The 17,566-nt window shown below is 41.6% G+C and overlaps 1 protein-coding gene across 1 annotated transcript in view; it reads left to right on the top strand.

Annotated features, from left to right (window-relative positions):
- Nucleotides 1-17,566, top strand: part of BARD1 (BRCA1 associated RING domain 1) — a 121,354-nt gene that overhangs the window by 49,341 nt on the left and 54,447 nt on the right. Inside the window, exons 5-6 of the mRNA XM_040986438.1 lie at nt 8,209-8,265; nt 14,331-14,476. Coding sequence (XP_040842372.1) covers nt 8,209-8,265; nt 14,331-14,476 — 203 coding nt within the window. The remainder of the gene's footprint in view (nt 1-8,208; nt 8,266-14,330; nt 14,477-17,566) is intronic.

The following is a 17,566-nucleotide window of genomic DNA, read 5'->3' as shown; positions in this document are numbered from 1 at the left end:
CACATCTACCTTAGTATCTGTGATCTTAACCAAACTTACTCTCCTGTTATTCTTTGCAAAAAAAAGTTTAAATCAAGAGTATCTTTTTCTTTTTAAAAAATGCTTGTCCTCTGTAATTAGTTCTTTCCAAGTTAAGGCACTTAAACTTATAGAAGTTTGCCTGCAGGTGGGGAGAATGTGGACTGGATGAATTTTCAAGGTGTGAAATGCTGTTAGCATGCACACATTTTTCATTTGTCTAGATATTTTCCTTTCTAATATATAAGTATTTCAAATAAAAACTAGAGAACTAAGAAAATGGAATCGTTAGTACACATGCATTTTTGTATGTAGTTTTTCACTTGGTTCCTTCACTAAGGATTTATTGCAATCCTGCTGTTCATGTAGCACCATACTAGGCAGGTAATGACAGGCTGGGCAGTTTAGGAAAAACAGAAGTTCTTTTATCTATAACACTGTGGGAATTGGAGTTAAGAAAAGGGGCCGGGCCCGGCGGTGTGGACTAGCGGCTAAAGTCCTCACCTTGAATGCCCCAGGATCCCATATGGGCGCCGGTTCTAATCCCGGCAGCGCCACTTCCCATCCAGCTCCCTGCTGTGGCCTGGGAAAGCAGTTGAGGACGGCCCAAAGCCTTGGGATCCTGCACCCGCATGGGAGACTTAGAGGAAGTTCCTGGATCCTGGCTTCGGATCAGCATGGCATCGGCTATTGCGCTCACTTGGGGAGTGAATCATTGGATGGAAGCTCTTCCTCTCTGTCTCTCCTCCTCTCTGTAACTCTGACTTTCCAATAAAAATAAATCGTATATAAAAATGAAACAAAAAAAGAAAAGAAAAAGAAAAGAAAAGGGGCCTGTGTGTATTTCAGTGAGTTAAGCTGTTGTACCAGTATTCTATGTTGGAGCGCTGGTTCAAGTTCTGCTATTCCACTTCCAATTAAGGCTCCTGCTAATGTGCCTGGGAAAGCAGTGGGTAATGGCCCACGAGCCTGGACCCTTACCACACATGTGGGAAACCTGGATGTGTTCCTAGATCCTGGCTTTGAACTGACCCAGCTCTAGCCTTTGTGGCAATTTGGGGAGTGATTTAGTGGATGAGAGATTTCCTCTGTCTCTATCCCAGTATTGCTCTGCTTTTCAAATAAATGAATATTTTAAAAAGAAACAAAAATAAATGAATCAGTAATACAGTTTTCAGCACTGAGTTACAGAGCACCAACTAATTATGTCCTTTTTTGAGTTTTAGATAAATTTGTATATCTCAAGTCATATATTAATTTGGCTTCTGCAATCACCACTAGTCTGTAAGCCCCTAAAGAAAAGAGTGAAATATCACCAGGTTTGTATTCTTTATACGTTTGGTGTATAAAGAATGGATTTTACGTGCATGCTTTTAGGGGTGCTTTTGGAGGTATGTGTCATTTTTACTTTGTCGTTTTTAAAAACTTTTGTGCACTGTGTTGGGCTTGGATAGCTCTTGGGGAAAGAAGTTGTATTCCAGGTTCAGGAGAACCGTCTGAAGTTGTAGAGTTGGAAGTGGATATTTGAGAATTGTTTCAGACATGAGACCAGTCAGACTACAGCCTGTCGTCAGCTGTAGTGAGAGAAAAGTAACACAGCTGGAGAGTTACCAGACTGGGGAGACCTTCTTAGTATTACTTCTTTAAAAATTAAAAATGATAAATGTATGTGGAAAAAATAAAACTAATACAGTTATTTGTCAGTTTCTTCTCTGTGTTCCTATGGGCAATTTGGATTTCTGATGAGAGAACATTCCTTGTCAGGTCAGTCTGTCAGACTTAGTAACCATTTCCTTCTGGAAAATTTTTTCTTGTATCCAGTCTTTTATTAGGACAAGCAGTGCTTGTTGTGTGTCTTAATGTCATAAATTTTATTTTAAAAATTTATTTATTTCAAAGGCAGAAAGAGATCCTTTATCTGCTGATTAATTCCCCAGATGCCCACACTGGCCAGGATTAGGCCAGGCTGACGTCAGTTGCCCAGAAGTGCCTCTTGATCTACCAGGCAGGTTGGGGCCCTGCGTACCTGAGCCATCACTGCTGTGTCCCAGGTCTGCTTTAGGAGGAAACTGCAAGCAGAAACGGAGCCGGGCCTTGAACATACTCATTCCAGATGGGATGCTGCCATCCCAAGTGGTGTCTTAATCTTTATGCCCAAGCACTCATGGCATTTAAAACATTTTAAGTTCACATTGCACATGGATGGTGAAGCCAATGGGTAGAGTGTATAATGAAACCATTCTTGGCCTCATCCCTTATTACCACTAGATTCTATACACTAGGCAACTTTTTTCCCCTGTTTTAGTTTTTCAAGCATTTACATCTGTGTTGATAAATATGTTTACATTACTATTTCTCAGTATCTTTCCTACTTTAGACATTATTTTCTTATTTTTTACTCTTGAAGGTGAATTTTGTTATTACCTATTCTTTGTGAACTTTGCATTGTATGAGATGATCAGGTACAGAATTTGAATACAAGGTAATTTTTATTTGTTCTTTGGCAGACCTTGTTCTACTGATGCATGGCTTTGCTTTTCTTTGAAGTCAAATGCTATTCTCAGTGCTTTTAAATATATGTGGGGTGTGTATGTGGCACTCTGAAAATAATTATAATCTTGTCTGGTTACTTTGCTGTTTTGAAGTTTCGTTTTTGCAACTCTTGAATGTATCTGAAATAAATTCCATGCAATGGAATAGTTTAGTTAAAATTAGGTTCATTTAGAATTTTGATAGGATCTTTCAGTTGCAGCAAGAACTCTTATTCTGTAACTTGTTGCCAAAGCCCGAGTCATTGTCAGAGTTGGTCCTGGTGCGGATCAGTGCTTTCCTCTGTGTGATGTGTCTAGGCTTTCTGCTACTCTTCCATTCTCTTGAAATCAGCAATACCTTCTACTGTACATTTCGGTCCTTGCTCTCCCCCGAGAATACACAGGAGCACAGATTTATACTTCTTATTATATTCTTCTTTATTTATTAATAACAAAAATTCATTCTAGCTCACTAATTAGAATAATGAGTACAACTCATAGGTTATTTGTCAGTGTTAAATTATTGCTAATTACATGATAGCATCTTATTGCTACATTGAGGAGTACAAACTGTAGTTTCAAAGTCAGATAACAAGGGAAATTTGAAGATAAGAAACAAAACAGAATTCAGGCATTTGTTTTGTGTTTTTAAAGTTTATTTATTTGAAAGAGTGATAGAGAAGGGACGAAATATAAAGGAAAAAAAATCTGTGCCCACTAGTTCGCTCATCACATGATCCAATGGCTTGACCAAAACCAGGAACCCACATACTTGAGCCATCTTCCTCTGCTTTCCCAGAGGTATTAACAAGATACTGGATCAGAAGTGGAGCAGCTGAGACCTGAACCTGTACTCCAATCTGGGATGCCAGCGCTCATTTCAGCACAGTGCTGCTTTCTGCCCTTTAAGGCTTATTGCTATTATTGTTTTGAAAGAGAGCTATCTAGAATCAATGTGTTTAATCTGTTGTTACCAGAGAAAGCCGAAAGAGTATAGAATATTCCTGCATTGAGCGGTAGGAAAAGAAGCAGCTAAAGAAATGCTAAACTAGGCAGATAAACTTGTGGTGAGAATATTAAAACTCTGCAGACAGCAAAGTTTCTGGAAAAAAAAATGTGAGGTCATGCTTATTTGACAAAGAGGGAGGCTGAGGACCAACAGTTGGCATTTTCCACAGAACAGGAAGGGATGAAGTTAGGGTGGTGAGGAGTAAAGTTAGGTCCATTAGAGCACTTGTTTAGGAAAAAGACAGAATGGAACAGAATCAAGTGTATTATTTTAGGTTCTGGAAGAGAGATTCCGTGTACATTTTTAGAGGTGATAAGAGGAAAGGCTCCTGTAATGATGAGAATAGTGTCTGGTGACAGAGAAGAACATCATGTCTTAAGGAAGAAACAACTAGGAAGGAAGAAGTGATCTTCTGCGACTAGGGGGAGATAAATACTGGGCAAGGGTTACAAATGTTTTTAGGTGGTAAAATGTTCACACATTTAGGTCTAGTAAGGTTAATGATATATAAAATAAAATTTTTTGAAGCGCAGTCAGTTCGTTTGCTTGTTTACTCAGGAAATACTCGATACCTTGTTTTTGTAGAGATGCACGGATGAATAAGTTAGCAATAAAGAGATAAACATCTTTCTGATTTTTTTCATTGGTTATTTGTAGGCTTTTCTAGGATTATATATCAGTATTCATGAGTGTCTAAGAGAGCAGAATTAGATGGTGGGAAAGGTGGCTCTGGAGAGGTTAATCTGTACCCTGGATTAGATAGAGAATCCAAGGAGCTACAGGATAGAATGGAGAGCTCCGAGTGGTAGGTAGAGGTCTGAGCAGGGTGATGTGATAAAGGATAGACAAAAGCTGTTGTGGTAAGAGGAACTGAGATAATAGTGCTTTTGAGATTCTGAAGCTAGAGCTAGAGTCAAGTAGAACTCAGCGCACCTGTTCTGGAAAGAGGTTGGATTTGCAAGGTCAAATAATGATCAAAAAATAGGATTAACATGCATGTTATAAAAGTGTTCATTTTGACTACTACAGTTAAAGAACTCATATTTTTATCAATGTATTCATAATATAAAAAGTTGGATATCACCTTTTTAAAAAGTAATGGGTTTTATAAAGTGTGTACTTTTTAAAAAAAATTTTTAATATTGACTACCTAGTCTAGAGGGATGCATGCCCATGTGGGTCTCTGACTAAAATGGGGAGAATCAGGTATGCAGGGATGTGGGTGGGACACATGTTTCAGTAGTTTTTTTTTCTCCTCTGTTCACAGGGAGGAGAGGGAGAGGGTTGCTTCTTGCTGTCCCAACTGCATCAGCACCTGGGGACAGGGGATCGTTCCTTGATGATGCCCTAGAGACTCTGTTATGGGGAACAGTGTTCTGAGGCTGTTACTTGAGTGATTTCAATATATCAGAAATGTCAATTTTATTGCTCCAGGGTTAAAAAAAATCTTTCCAAGGTCTGCTGATTGACAAAGTTCACCTTAATGCATCCACAGATACAGTAGCATGCTGCAAAGCTTGATCAGAACTGTCCAACCTGTTCTGCTTTCTGTTCTCTGCTGCTGGCCTCACATATGCTGACAAATGCCACCCCTTATCCAACTTGGCCTGCCCCCAGCTCTGGTTGTTGTGCTCCCCAGCAGTGGGTACCAAGGGTACTAAGCATGTCCATAGCTCTGGAACTTGTGCCTGTCAGGGCATACAGTGGCCCAGCTGAAATGACTCACACCCAGTCCCAGCACTTGCCAGTTGGTACCATGGCCTTGGCTCTCCCACATGCATTTTGTCTCATGCACACTAGCAGATGCAGCAGTTGTGCTAAGCCTGATCCACCCCCAGACCAGGCCACCCAGTCCCAGCTTTCAGGCTCACCAGTGGAAACAGCAACCCAGTAAGGGAGTCCTCAAAGTTACCCTACCAGGCCTGCTCCCCGCTCCAGATATTGCATGTGTGAGCAAGTGCTGCAACCCAGTTTGAGATGGCCTTTCCCAGTCTTGGCATTTACCAGCAGATGCTACAGCATACCTTGGCCTGGCCTGTCCCCATTCCTAGCTCTCAGCAGTGGGTACTACAGCCTAACCCAGCTTGGCCCACTCCAGCCTTCATATGAACTGGCAGGTGTTGTGGTCCGACCCAGTCTGACTTGCACCCTGTCCTGGCCCCCAGGACTGACCCTGCCTGGTCCACCTCCAGACCCAGCTCAGACGTATGCCAGTGGGTGCTGCATCCCAGCCTGATCTAACCTGCTTCTAGCTCTGGCTCTCATACTCACCAGCAGGAACAGTGCCTAGCAGGGCAATTCCCCCCAATGCCAGACCCCTAGTGTACTGTCAGGTGCTGGTGCACAGGCTGACATGGATGGCCCCAGTCCTGGCACTCACTGCTGCATATTGTGATCCAGCCTGCCTGGCTTGCATCTATTCTGGCTCTCACCAGTGAGTGCTATAGCTTAGCCTAGCCTGACCGCCCCCTCTGGTTGTTGGGCCACGAAGAGGGTAACACAGCCTAGCCTAGCCTTTCTTACACCTGTTCTGGCTCTCATGATTACCACTAAGTGCTGGAGTCCAGTCCAGTTTGGCCTGGTCCCAGACTCAGGCCATATGCATGCTGATGAGTGCGGCAGCCCTGCCCAGCCTGGTCTGTCCACAACCCCAGCTCTTGCACTCACCAGTGGGAGCTGCAACCCCACAGGGAAATATCCAGAGTTTCCTTACCTGGCCTGCTCCCAACCCCAGGTCTTGCACATGCTGTCAGGTACTTCAACTCAGCCTGACATGGCTCAGCCACAGTCTCAGCTCTAGGTGGTGGGAATTACATTCTAGCCCAGCCAGATGTCTTCCACACCCTGTCCTAGCTCTTGTGCACGCCAGTGGGTGCTAAGACCTCTCCCAGACTTGGTCCACACAAATGCTGACAAGGGCTACAGACTCACTCCCAGCTCCAACTCTAGTCTTCCCCACAGTAGCTTCAGTAGTCTCCCAGCTGGAACTGTGGGCTAGCAGGGAATGCTGTTTAGTCCAGCTCAGGTCTCCCATGTAAAGGCAGGTGCCTTGGCCAGACCCAGATGTGCCCTCTAGATTCCCCACTCTGAACCACCTTGTCTCATCTTTCTTGCCAAACTTCCTTGCCTTCTTGACAGCAAGAAGCAGTGGCCCAGTTTGTGGAAGAACTCAAAAGGCATTCTTTCACAGTCAAAGATGCCCTCGGCTGCTGTCACTCAATGCGTCCCTAGATCCTTTCTGCAGGCAAACTACAGTCCGCCAATCTGGAGGCTGGGGAGGCATGTCCCAGCCTGGAGTTCCCACCTTCCTCTCTTGTGTTAAAAAACAAACAAATCAGCAGCACCTGCACTATTACACCAGTATAATGAACATGGATTTGGTATTAACCAGGCCCAGAATGTCTGGTACAAGGCAACTCAGGCATGTGCTGCAGCTGGAGTGTTTGGTGCACTTTCAGCATTCTTTCTGTAAGTTCAGTTTCACGTTAATGTTCATATCTATTAAAATATGTTGTATGATATGTTGAATTTTATATAAAAACGCAGAGAATTTTTTTCCCCTGATATGGTATAAATACATAGAGGTTATAGGGTTAGTGTAGTAAGTAAAGCACTTTATTTCTCTGTTGTTCTTGGCATGTTATGTGTACTCTGTTTGATTTGACTAGTAAGTGCCTATACCTTCTTAAGACTGTCAAATATAGAAGGTGTTTTGATTGGGAATATTTTGTTTCTTTTAAGAGTGAATCTGATTCAATCTGAAGACTGCTAACATGTTATTGATTAGTTTTCATTGATAAAATTAGTGGGCAAGCTACTTTTTAAAGAAAGGAGGTTTAATTTGGTTAACTGGTTTGGAGGTTTATAGGCCAGCTTAATTGGTTAATTCTCTGATGTGTGGCATCCTTGCTGCCAGAGTCCCAAGGTGGCCAGAGGCAGGTAGGGTGTGTCTGGCTATCTTCCTGTAAAACTACCAAAATGTGACCATGGGTTTTCACCCTAATGAAGTCTAATCATTTTGAATGGATCCTACCGATAAAACTATAGTTTCCCATTCTTTTAGTACCAACAGTATGAGACTGGTGACCAAAGTAGGCCAAATTATATTCAGACTGTGGCATCTGGTTTACTTGTGGCAGTCCTGGTTTGTACCTGCTGTTCCAGTGTACCATGTTCCATCCAGTTATTGCCATCCTCCCCAACCTTACTCCGAAGTTTTCTCATTTGAACATAGCATTCTGAGGTCATTCTCCCTGTTGGTTACATTTTGAGATATATGGTCTGTACTTCGAACCATTTTAACATGTACTTTAGTAGTTGAAAGAAGCTCGTAGTTGGTTTTACTGCTAACAGATTTAGAGGTACTTGAACAAAGTTGTTGCTTTCTCTGGCTTAGCAGCAAATACATCTCATAAAAGTGATAAATGTGGGTGGAATTTGATAGTTGTTCTTTGAATTCAGCAGGTGTTAATACCAGAGTATGTGCTAAAGCATAATAGCGTAATAGCCTTTCAAATGAATGCATCCTTAAAATTTTTGCCTTGAAAAAGCAATATGTATGGTAGTAATGGTCTTGGATTTATGAAATGGTAAGCATAAAATGTCTCTGAAAATGACCTAAATCTTGACTGTTTCCCTTTCTTCAAACAGCACTAATATTCTGAGGGAGCCTGTTTGTCTAGGAAGTTGTGAACACATCTTTTGTAGGTGAGTAATTATGCCTAATGCATGTAGTGTAACTTTTGTTTTTTAACTAGATAGCAATTCTGTCATAATATTAAGAGCAATAATACTTAGTATTAGGTAACTTTCAGAGCCTGTAATGTATTGTTCATATTTGATCCTTATATCTGTCTTAATTTACAAGTAAGAAAATCAAAGTTCAAAGAGAATTACTTGTCCAGCTTAATAAGTACCTTTGCTAATTTTGAAGGCCAATTTATGTCTTTTATATAATTCATACTCTTTTTTTTTTCATATCTCTTTTTTAAGGTTTTACTTACCTGTTTGAAAGGCACAGCAAAAGAGGAGCTGGGTCTGGTTCACTCTTCAAATGCATGCAATAGCCAGGGCTAACTGAGCCAAGAACTCCATGTGGGTCTTCTGTGGGTGGTGGAGACCTGAGTGCTTGGGCCATCTGTGCTGCTTCTTAGGTTCTGCATTAGCAGAAGTTGTGTCAGAAGTGGAGGAAGGGCCGCATCCTACATAACACTGATATCTTGAGTTATAACTGACCTGCCTCCTCAGCTGTGTTTTGAGTCTAGACTTTGAGCATTATGTAATTTAGCTTTTGACATTTATTGAATTAGTTTTCTAAAGCTGCCATTAGAAGGCAATGAAACCTGGATGTTTGAACCACAGATTTATTATGATAGAGCTCTGGGGGCTGGAAGTCCAAGATGAAGATGTTGGTAGTGTTGGCTCCTTCCGAGGGCCATGAGAGATCTATTCTGTGCTTCTCCCTGGCTGCTGGCAGCTTCCTGGGAACTTCGTCTCTCTGCCTTCACATTCCCATGATGGTCTTCCTTGGGTTGGTGTGTGTGTGTGTGTCTGAGTTTGATTTTTCACTTCTTATAAGAATTCCAGTTGTGCTAGATTAGGGCTCACCCTAATGATCTGTGTTTGAAAGGAAGAGTGACAGAGAGAGAAATCTTACATCCAGCTGGTTTATTGCTCAAATGCCAACAGTAGCCAGGTCTGATCCTGGCAGAAGCCAGGAGCACTATCCTGATCTCCCAACTAAGTGCCAAGGGCCCACATACTTGGATCATCATCTGTTCTCCTCTAGAAGCATTAGCAAGAAGCTAGATTTGAAGTGGAGCAGCTAGGATTTGAACTGGTTCTCTGATACTGTATGGCTTTGCTGCAAGCAGTTGTCAAACTGACCGTTCCACAGTACTGGCTCCTAATGACCTCAGTATAACTTGATCATCTACAAAGACACTTATTTTTTAAAATTTGCTTATTTATTTGGAAGTGAAGTTACACAAAGAGAAATAAAGAGATTTTCCATCTACTGCTTCACTCCCAAAGTGTCCACAATAGGCAGAACTAGGCAAGCCAAAGCCAAGAGCCAGGAGTGTCTTCTGAGTCTTTCACATGGATGCGAGAGCCCAGGCACTTGCACTGTTTTGGCAGAAACATTAGCAGAAAGCTGGATCAGAAATGCAGCAGCTGTGCTTACATCAGTGCCCATATCAAATGCCTGGGTATAGGCAGCGATACTGGAGTGTCTGCCCCCTTGGACACTAGTTTTTAAATTAAGTTGTTTAGTACTGCATGATGGGGTTATGCTTTGTATTCAGGAGGTCAGTGGTAGTTTCTAAAGCAGCATGCCAAGTGACAGCTAGTTTCTCATCTGCTTAGGAGTTTATTCTGTTGCCTTGTTATTCTCATTGAAGTTTGTGAAGATAGTCTGATATGCGTGTCAATAGTTGGAAAAGGAATATTCCAATATTCCTTTTAGATAATTATGTATATCTTCATTGATGCTAAGTCAAAACAAGTGCTAGTTTCTTTAGACTTATCACAGAATAAAATATGAAAATATTTCAGCAGATTTTTGTATCCTATTACATTAAATTGCAGTAGTAGGGCTTGGCACAGACATATGCTTGCAGCGTTGGCATCCCTTATGGGTACCGTTTCAAATCTGAGCTGCTCCACTTCTGATCTGATTCTCTGCTAATGACCTGGCAAAACTGCAGAGGATTGCCTCAATCATTGCACCCCTGCCGTCATAGCAGAGACCCTGATGAAGCTCCTGGCTCCCAGATTTGTGTTAACCAAGCTCTGGCTGTTGCTACTCTTTGGGGAATTAACCACCTGATGAAAAATCTTCTCTCTCTGTTTTTCTCTCTCTCTTGCTTTCGCTCTATCTTGTTCTCCCTTGGTATTTGTTTTGCAATTTAAATAGATTTCTTCTTTTTTTAAAAAAAGATTTATTTATTTTTAATGCAAAATCAGATATATATATATATATATATAGAGAGAGAGAGAGAGAGAGAGAGAGAGAGAGGAGAAGAGACAGAGAGGAAGATCTTCCATCCCATGATTCACTCCCCAAGTGAGCGCAATGGCTGGAGCTGCAATGACCAGGAGCCAGGAGCTCTTCCGGGTCTTCCACAGGGTGCAGGGTCCCAAGGCTTTGGGCCATGCTCGACTGCTTTCCCAGGCCACAAGCAGGGAGCTGGATGGGAAGCAGGGCTGCTGGCCTAGGAAAGCAGCACCCATATGGGATCCCAGTGCTTATAAGGCAAGGACTTAAGCCACTAGGTCACAGTGCTGGACCTTTAAATAGATTTTTTACCCAGCATAATATTATAGCATCATATTTTGATCATTTGGGAAATTTAGGATCACTGAGTAATGAAGATATATTGACAAATCGTATTTCTCTAAAGGTTTAGACTTATGTATATCAAATAATTTTTTAAAATATTTATTTGTATTTTTTAAAAGATACACTTTTTTTTTTTATTGCAATGGCAGATGTACAGAGAAGACAAGGCAGAAAGCTCTTCTATCCACCCACCCACTGATTCACTCCCAGATGGCTGCAACAGATGAAATCTAGTCAGTCTGAAGCCAGGAGTTCCTCCAGGGTCTCAAGGCTTTGGACCATCCTCTGCAGCTTTCCCAGGCCCTAAGCAAGGAACTGGATGGGAAGTGAAGCAGCAGGGACATGAGCTGGTACCCATATGGGATTGTGGTTCTTCAGGTTGCGGATAGCTCTTTAGCCTGTTGTGCACCTAGATTATTATTTTTTTTTTTTTGAAAGTCAGATTTTACAGAAAGACAGAGAGAGGTCTTCCATTTGCTGCTTCACTCCACAGGGGCCACAAGGGCAAAAACTGAGCTGATTTGAAGCCAAAAGCTTCTTCTGTGACTCCCACATGGGTACAGGGGCCCAAGGACTTAAGCCATTCTCCACTGCTTTCCCAAGGCCACAAGCAAAGGGGATCTGAAGTGGAGCAGTGTGGACATAAACTGGTGCCCATATGGGATGTTGTTGCCGCAGATGGAAGATGAGCGTGCTGTGCCACTGTACCAACTCCTAAAATATTTTTTTTTAAAAACTTGCAAAGCAGACATTAATAGGAAAGATGTTGGCATCTCTATTCCATAAGTTTGTAATGTAAAATACTGTGAAGTCAATCTTTTTGAGCATACTCAAAAAGGTTTAGATCAGATAAGGATGCTTGACCAGTAAAAACCATGCAGATATTCTAAAAATATGGAGACACCAAAGTCTGAAATAATTTTGGTCCTGTTTTGTTGGATGAATAATACTCAACTTGATTGTCAGATAAACTGATTTTACTCGTAGTACAAATCTGTGTGAGGGGCTTAACCACCTCAATCTGATTTTCACCTTCTGGAAACAAAATATTGGTATTTGATAAATAGTACGCAAAGATGGATGATTTACATAGTCCGAATAATCAATGCACCTATTTCTTACATGTTTTAGGATTCCAGGTTAAAGTTCCTAATTTATAAGCAAGCAGATTCACCAAAGTTCTTATGCTAAGGAAATCTGACTTTGATTGATGTTGATGACAATTTTTGAGCTAGCTGATTGTAGGGATCTTTCCCAGCTCCGTTATGGATAACAGATTAATTGTCAATATTTTTTTGGACTACTTGTGCATCGTAGCATGCCAGGAACTAAGGATACCAAAGAGAAGTGCCTAGGTTTTCTGTGCAGAGGCTCCTGTTTAAGGCTGTTTGGCATCTGCACAGGAGCAGAATGCCAGCAGAGCTGTGGCTTTTACGCGGTTTGTGTCACCTCGTCCCACTCGATCCCAGCTGGGAGGGCCAGTGGAGTCTGTAGGAATTTTGTTTCTGAAGTTGCAGATGGACTTCCGGGCACATCGTGACCCTTGTATTAGTCCATTTTCTGTTGTCACTAACACAGTGCTGCAGACTGTGTCAGTTAGGAAGAAGGACGTTTTATTTTGCCAGCGGCTTTATGGGTACAAGGCTGTTTGTGAAGGTTTTCTTGAGAAAGTGGAGTGCCTTTGTCTCTTTTGGTCTGTCTTATAAAGCCACCAAAAATTCAATCATGAAGTCTCTCATCCAGTGACCTGCTCCAATCCTAATCATAGCCTCCAGTGCCACATGGGACACTGGTTGGTTTAGGTTTCTGCACCTCCAGCCCCAACCTAGGAAGACTAGGACACACTGAAGCCCTTTAGAAGGATGACAAACCTTTTACTGATTTTTTTTTTTTTTTTTTTTTTTTTTTTACTGATTTTAGTCCTTTTACTGATTTCTCTTGGCGGCATTGTGCATAAGATTTCATCAGATTTGCAAAGGATTGGTTATCTCAATAGGTAAAGACCTGTTTAGTCCCATCTGTGAGATTATAACATTGACAAAACACATAATAATTGAGACTCTGGATTATACTGAAAGAAGAAAAACTTTTTTCAAAAACTGCACTAAAACCTTTAGACATTAATCTAAAACCTAAACAAAACATACTTTTTTCCCGATCTCTTTGCATTATTTTTAGATATTTCCATCAAGTCAAGTGTTATAATATAGGAAAGAAAAGGCTAGTTTGCAAGTTCATTGCACATTAGATGCTAGATCTTTTTTTTCCTTCTCTCACATATTTCAGAATGTGTCACCCAGTAGATTTAGCTGTATGCAAAAGCTGATGTCAGACTAAAAGTTTCTTCATAGCAAATTATATCAGTAAGTTTAGATTTGGATTATTATTGTTTCTGGGGCCAGTGTGGTGGCTCAACAGGCTAATGCTCTGGCCTTCAAGTGCTGACACCCATATGTGCACCAGTTCATGTCCCCACCTTCCCTGCTTCTGATCCAGATCCTTGCTTATGGTTTAGGATAGCAGCAGAGGATGACCCAAATCCTTTGGACCATGAACCCACATGGGAGACCTGGAAGAAGCTCCTGCCTCCTGCCTTTGGATTGGCTCAGCTCTGGCTGATGCAGTCATTTGGAGAGAGAACCAGTGGATGGAAGATCCTTCTGTCTAAACTTCTCTGTGAATCTGCCTTTCTAATAAAAATAGATTTAAAATAAATCATTATTTGAAAGACAGATTTTTACAGAGAGAGAGAAGGTGAGAAAGAAAGAGGTTTCCATCCACCAGTTCACTCCCCAGATGACCACATTGACCAGAATCAAACTGATCCAAAGCCAGGATCTTCTTCCTGGCCTCCCACATGGATGCAGGGGTCCAGTGCCTCAGACTGTCCTCAACTAATACCCCAGATCCTCCTGTTCCCCTAGTGGAGCAGATGGGACACAAAACTGCCACGCATATTAAGTGCCAGCAGTTAAAGGTGGAGGATTAGCATACTATATCACCATTCCAGGCCTACATTATTTTTTAATGTAATGGTTTATCTATTTGAAAGGCAAAAGAAAGAGATCTTCCATCTACTGGTTCGTTCCAGGAGCCAGGAACTTTTTCTTTTCTCCTATGTGAGTATAGACTTGGGCCATTCTTTGCTATTTTCCCAAGCAGATAGCAGAGAGCTGGGTCAGAAGTAACACATCTGGGACTAGAACCAGCACTGCAAGAATAGGCTTTACTGACAATGCCACAGCACTGGCCCCTAGATTTAAACTGTACATTTATATGTATATATATGTATCACACTCTATAAACCTTGCCAATTTAACAAGTATTCACAGGGACCACTCTAATAGCTTCTGCTTCATTTTTGTCTGCTAAAACTTTTTTGTTAGTCTGTTGAATGTATTGATTTTTTTTCTCTTTAATTCTTTTAAAGTAACTGTGTAAGTGACTGCATTGGAACCCGATGTCCAGTGTGCCAAACTCCAGCTTGGATACAAGACATAAAAATAAATAGGCAGTTGGGCAGCATGATCCAGCTTTGTAGTAAACTTCGAAATTTACTACATGACAACAATCAAGGTGAGAAATACCAAGATTTCTCTTTGTTAAATCATGGTTGAATTTATATTGATCACCCAAAATAGGTAAAAGATTTAACAAGAATTCTGAATGATATATCTCAGATTTTGTGAATGCTAGATTTTTGGTTTTGTTTGTTTTTTAGATTTATATATTTATTTGAAAGGCCAAGTTAGAGAGAGAAGGAAAGATAGATCTTCCATTTGCTGGCTCAATTCCAGCTAGCTGCAGTGGCTAGAGATAGGCTTATCTGAAACCAGGAGGCAGGAGCTTCTTCTGGGTCTCTTATGTTTCACACTGGCCCAAGCACCTGGGGCTGTTTTCTGCTGCTTTACCTATACATTCCAGGGAACTGGATTGGAAGTGGAGTCACCAACACCTCCATCAGTGCCTTATGAGACACTGGCTCTGCAGGCGGAAGTTTAGCTTGCTATGTCACAGCACCAACTATATAGTTGTTGGAATTATTTTGAGAAAGTAGAGGAACTATAGAAATAGGTCTAACTTATAATTTTGTTTTTTTAGAGTTAAAAATTTATTTTTTTCTTGGAAGGGCCAAAGAGAGCTAGAAAGAGAGAATAAGAGGCATAGCATGTGTATGAGAGAGGAAGATCTGCTATGCATCTGTGGTTCACTTCCCAAGTACTTACAGAAGCCAGGCTGGAGCCAGGCCAAAGTTAAGAGCCCAAAGTTGAGCCCAAGGTCTGACATGGGTGGCAGTGTCCCACCGTTCTATTGCCTCTCAGGATGCATTAGCAGGAATGCAGGGTGGGAAACCTAGAAGCTGGGACTAGAACTAGCATCTAATAGAGGATGTGGTCATCCTGAGCAGTAGATCAACCTACTGCGCAACAGTGCTTGCTCCTAATTCCCTTGTTTCATGGATGAGGAGCCAAGATGCGGAGTGGTTACTGATGTTGCCTGCTATCATTAATGTCAAGAGCAGGAGAAATAGAGTCCATTTATTCATTTACTTATTTTGGTCATTAGTCTACATTCTATTTTTGAAGATCTGCTTTTTACAGTTATTATAATTTCACCGGAAAATATATGAAAGTGATTTTGTCTATCATAATACTTAAGTAAATATACTTTTGTAAGATAAAATACAACATTTTTCCATGGTTCACTTTACTAGACTGAATTAATTAGATGATTGTGTTTTGAAAGTGCAAAAATCTAATATTCATTTTCTTTTCTATGGAGAATGGGGGTTAAGGTTTTTCAGATTGTCCTTAGTCTCTACATATTAAGTATATATCTTTCCATTGTGCTTTCTGCTGAGAACTAATTAGCTGTGCAAAGCAAGTAAAGTGTTTTGAATCTTCATTAGCAGGTAATGGAATTGTCATTTTATTGACCAAGCAGCATCATTTTATTGTGCATTTATAGAAGAAACACTTTTTGAGTAGTGGACTGATATTAATCATTGACAATGTTCATAAAATGTTATTTGATCTCCATTTTTATACCTTTAATTCTTTCAATTCTGATGTATTCTTATCATCTATCGAAGATGAAGTTGATTGGACAAAATAAAAGGAGAAGGCCAATACTTCAAGTCTATCGTGCAGAAGCTGTCTTTTTAAGAATTTAAATTATAGTCTGCTTACAAAAAATTTTCACCATCTGGTTCTTTGCATTGTTTTTTATCTTAAATTATACTACCGTGACAAAACTTTACTTGTTTCTGGATGCACTTACATACACATATTTTTAAATGCTTATTATTTTAAAATAATGGTGGAATCATAAAGCACTTAAGGAGCGTGTAAGGAAAACTTTGGTTATCGGTTCATCTGAACTCTTTAATAGGCTGTGCAGACAGTGTTTATTTCAAGTTAAAAATATTGCTGTACAATCTCTCATGTTCCCCATACCCCATAGGTAACTGTGGCTGGGTAGAGGGTTTTTGAATCAAGGGTACATACTCTTTGGTCTTTCATAGTATTTGAATTTGGGGTGGAGTGAGCACCTTGATTTAAGTATAGGGTATAAAAGGTATTTCTGTATGAGCGATTTTTTCCCCCAATTTTTAAAATAAATTTTAGATGATGTTTTACATCACAGTGGGAAGGATTTAGGGTTAGAGAGAAATGAGTGTGATCATTGTTTTCAAACTTTGTTTCTTCCCATTTCTGAGGGGATGGAGGAGATAAGAGGATAAGCCAGACCCAGCCTCCCAACCATCCCAGTACCCAAGGATGGGGAAAGGCCACCCAATATCAACTCATGGTCACAATGTAGTGCGTTGCGCTGAAGGTTCTGCTCAGGTGGATGCAATAATCCTCCTGTGTTGTCGATCTTGCCAATCTATGGATGAAGAATTCCTTCCAGTGTCTACTGGCTGACACAGTTGACCTTAGAGATTCCATTTGCCCACTTTTTTTCTGTCATCATTTGGCTGGGTTAGTTGTTCATATGTTCTGTTCTCCGTTCTCTGCTGTAGTACCAGATGTCCTCTGCAGACACCAATAGGCTGCCATGTCCTCTTTGTGCACCATAGTCTGCCACCAGAACTCCATCCTTTACACTGAAGAAAACCAGTTCTTATAGGTGGGCTTATGAACCTGAGCCAGGCAACCTGTGCTAAGCCGGACCTCCAACCCTGGGGCCCACAGACACAACATCCCCCCCCGGCAGGTGTGTCCAAGAACCCGGGACAGATGACCTCAGCCAACTGAGTCCTCCACCCCTGGGGTTCTTGGACCCAGCACCCACTGTGCAAGTGGGCCCAAAGCCCTGGGCCATGCAGCCTGGGACCCACCGGAATCCCTTTCCCCAGGGCTCACGGATGCAGCACCCACTGTGCAGGTGGGCCCAAGGATTTGGGCCAGGCGACCCGTAACTCACAGGATCCTCTAACCCTGGGGCTCACAGACCTGATTTCCATGACTCAAGTGGGCCCAGTGACCTGAGCCACAAGACCCAGACCCCTGCAGACCCCTCCCACCTAGGGATCACAGACCTGGCACCCACAAGCAGGCAGGCCCAAACCCGTGGCCCATACAACCTGGGATCCACTGGATGCTCCAACCATGCAGGTGAGTCAGACCCCAGATCCTCCAGAGCCCCCACACCTGGGGCTTA

This window comes from Ochotona curzoniae, unplaced genomic scaffold (genome assembly GCF_017591425.1).
Source record: "Ochotona curzoniae isolate NIBS_2020 unplaced genomic scaffold, NIBS_Ocur_1.0 contig_4514, whole genome shotgun sequence".
Taxonomy (NCBI): domain Eukaryota; kingdom Metazoa; phylum Chordata; class Mammalia; order Lagomorpha; family Ochotonidae; genus Ochotona; species Ochotona curzoniae.
The sequence above is the reverse complement of the archived record's forward strand: the minus strand, read 5'-3'. Positions and strand labels throughout refer to the sequence as shown.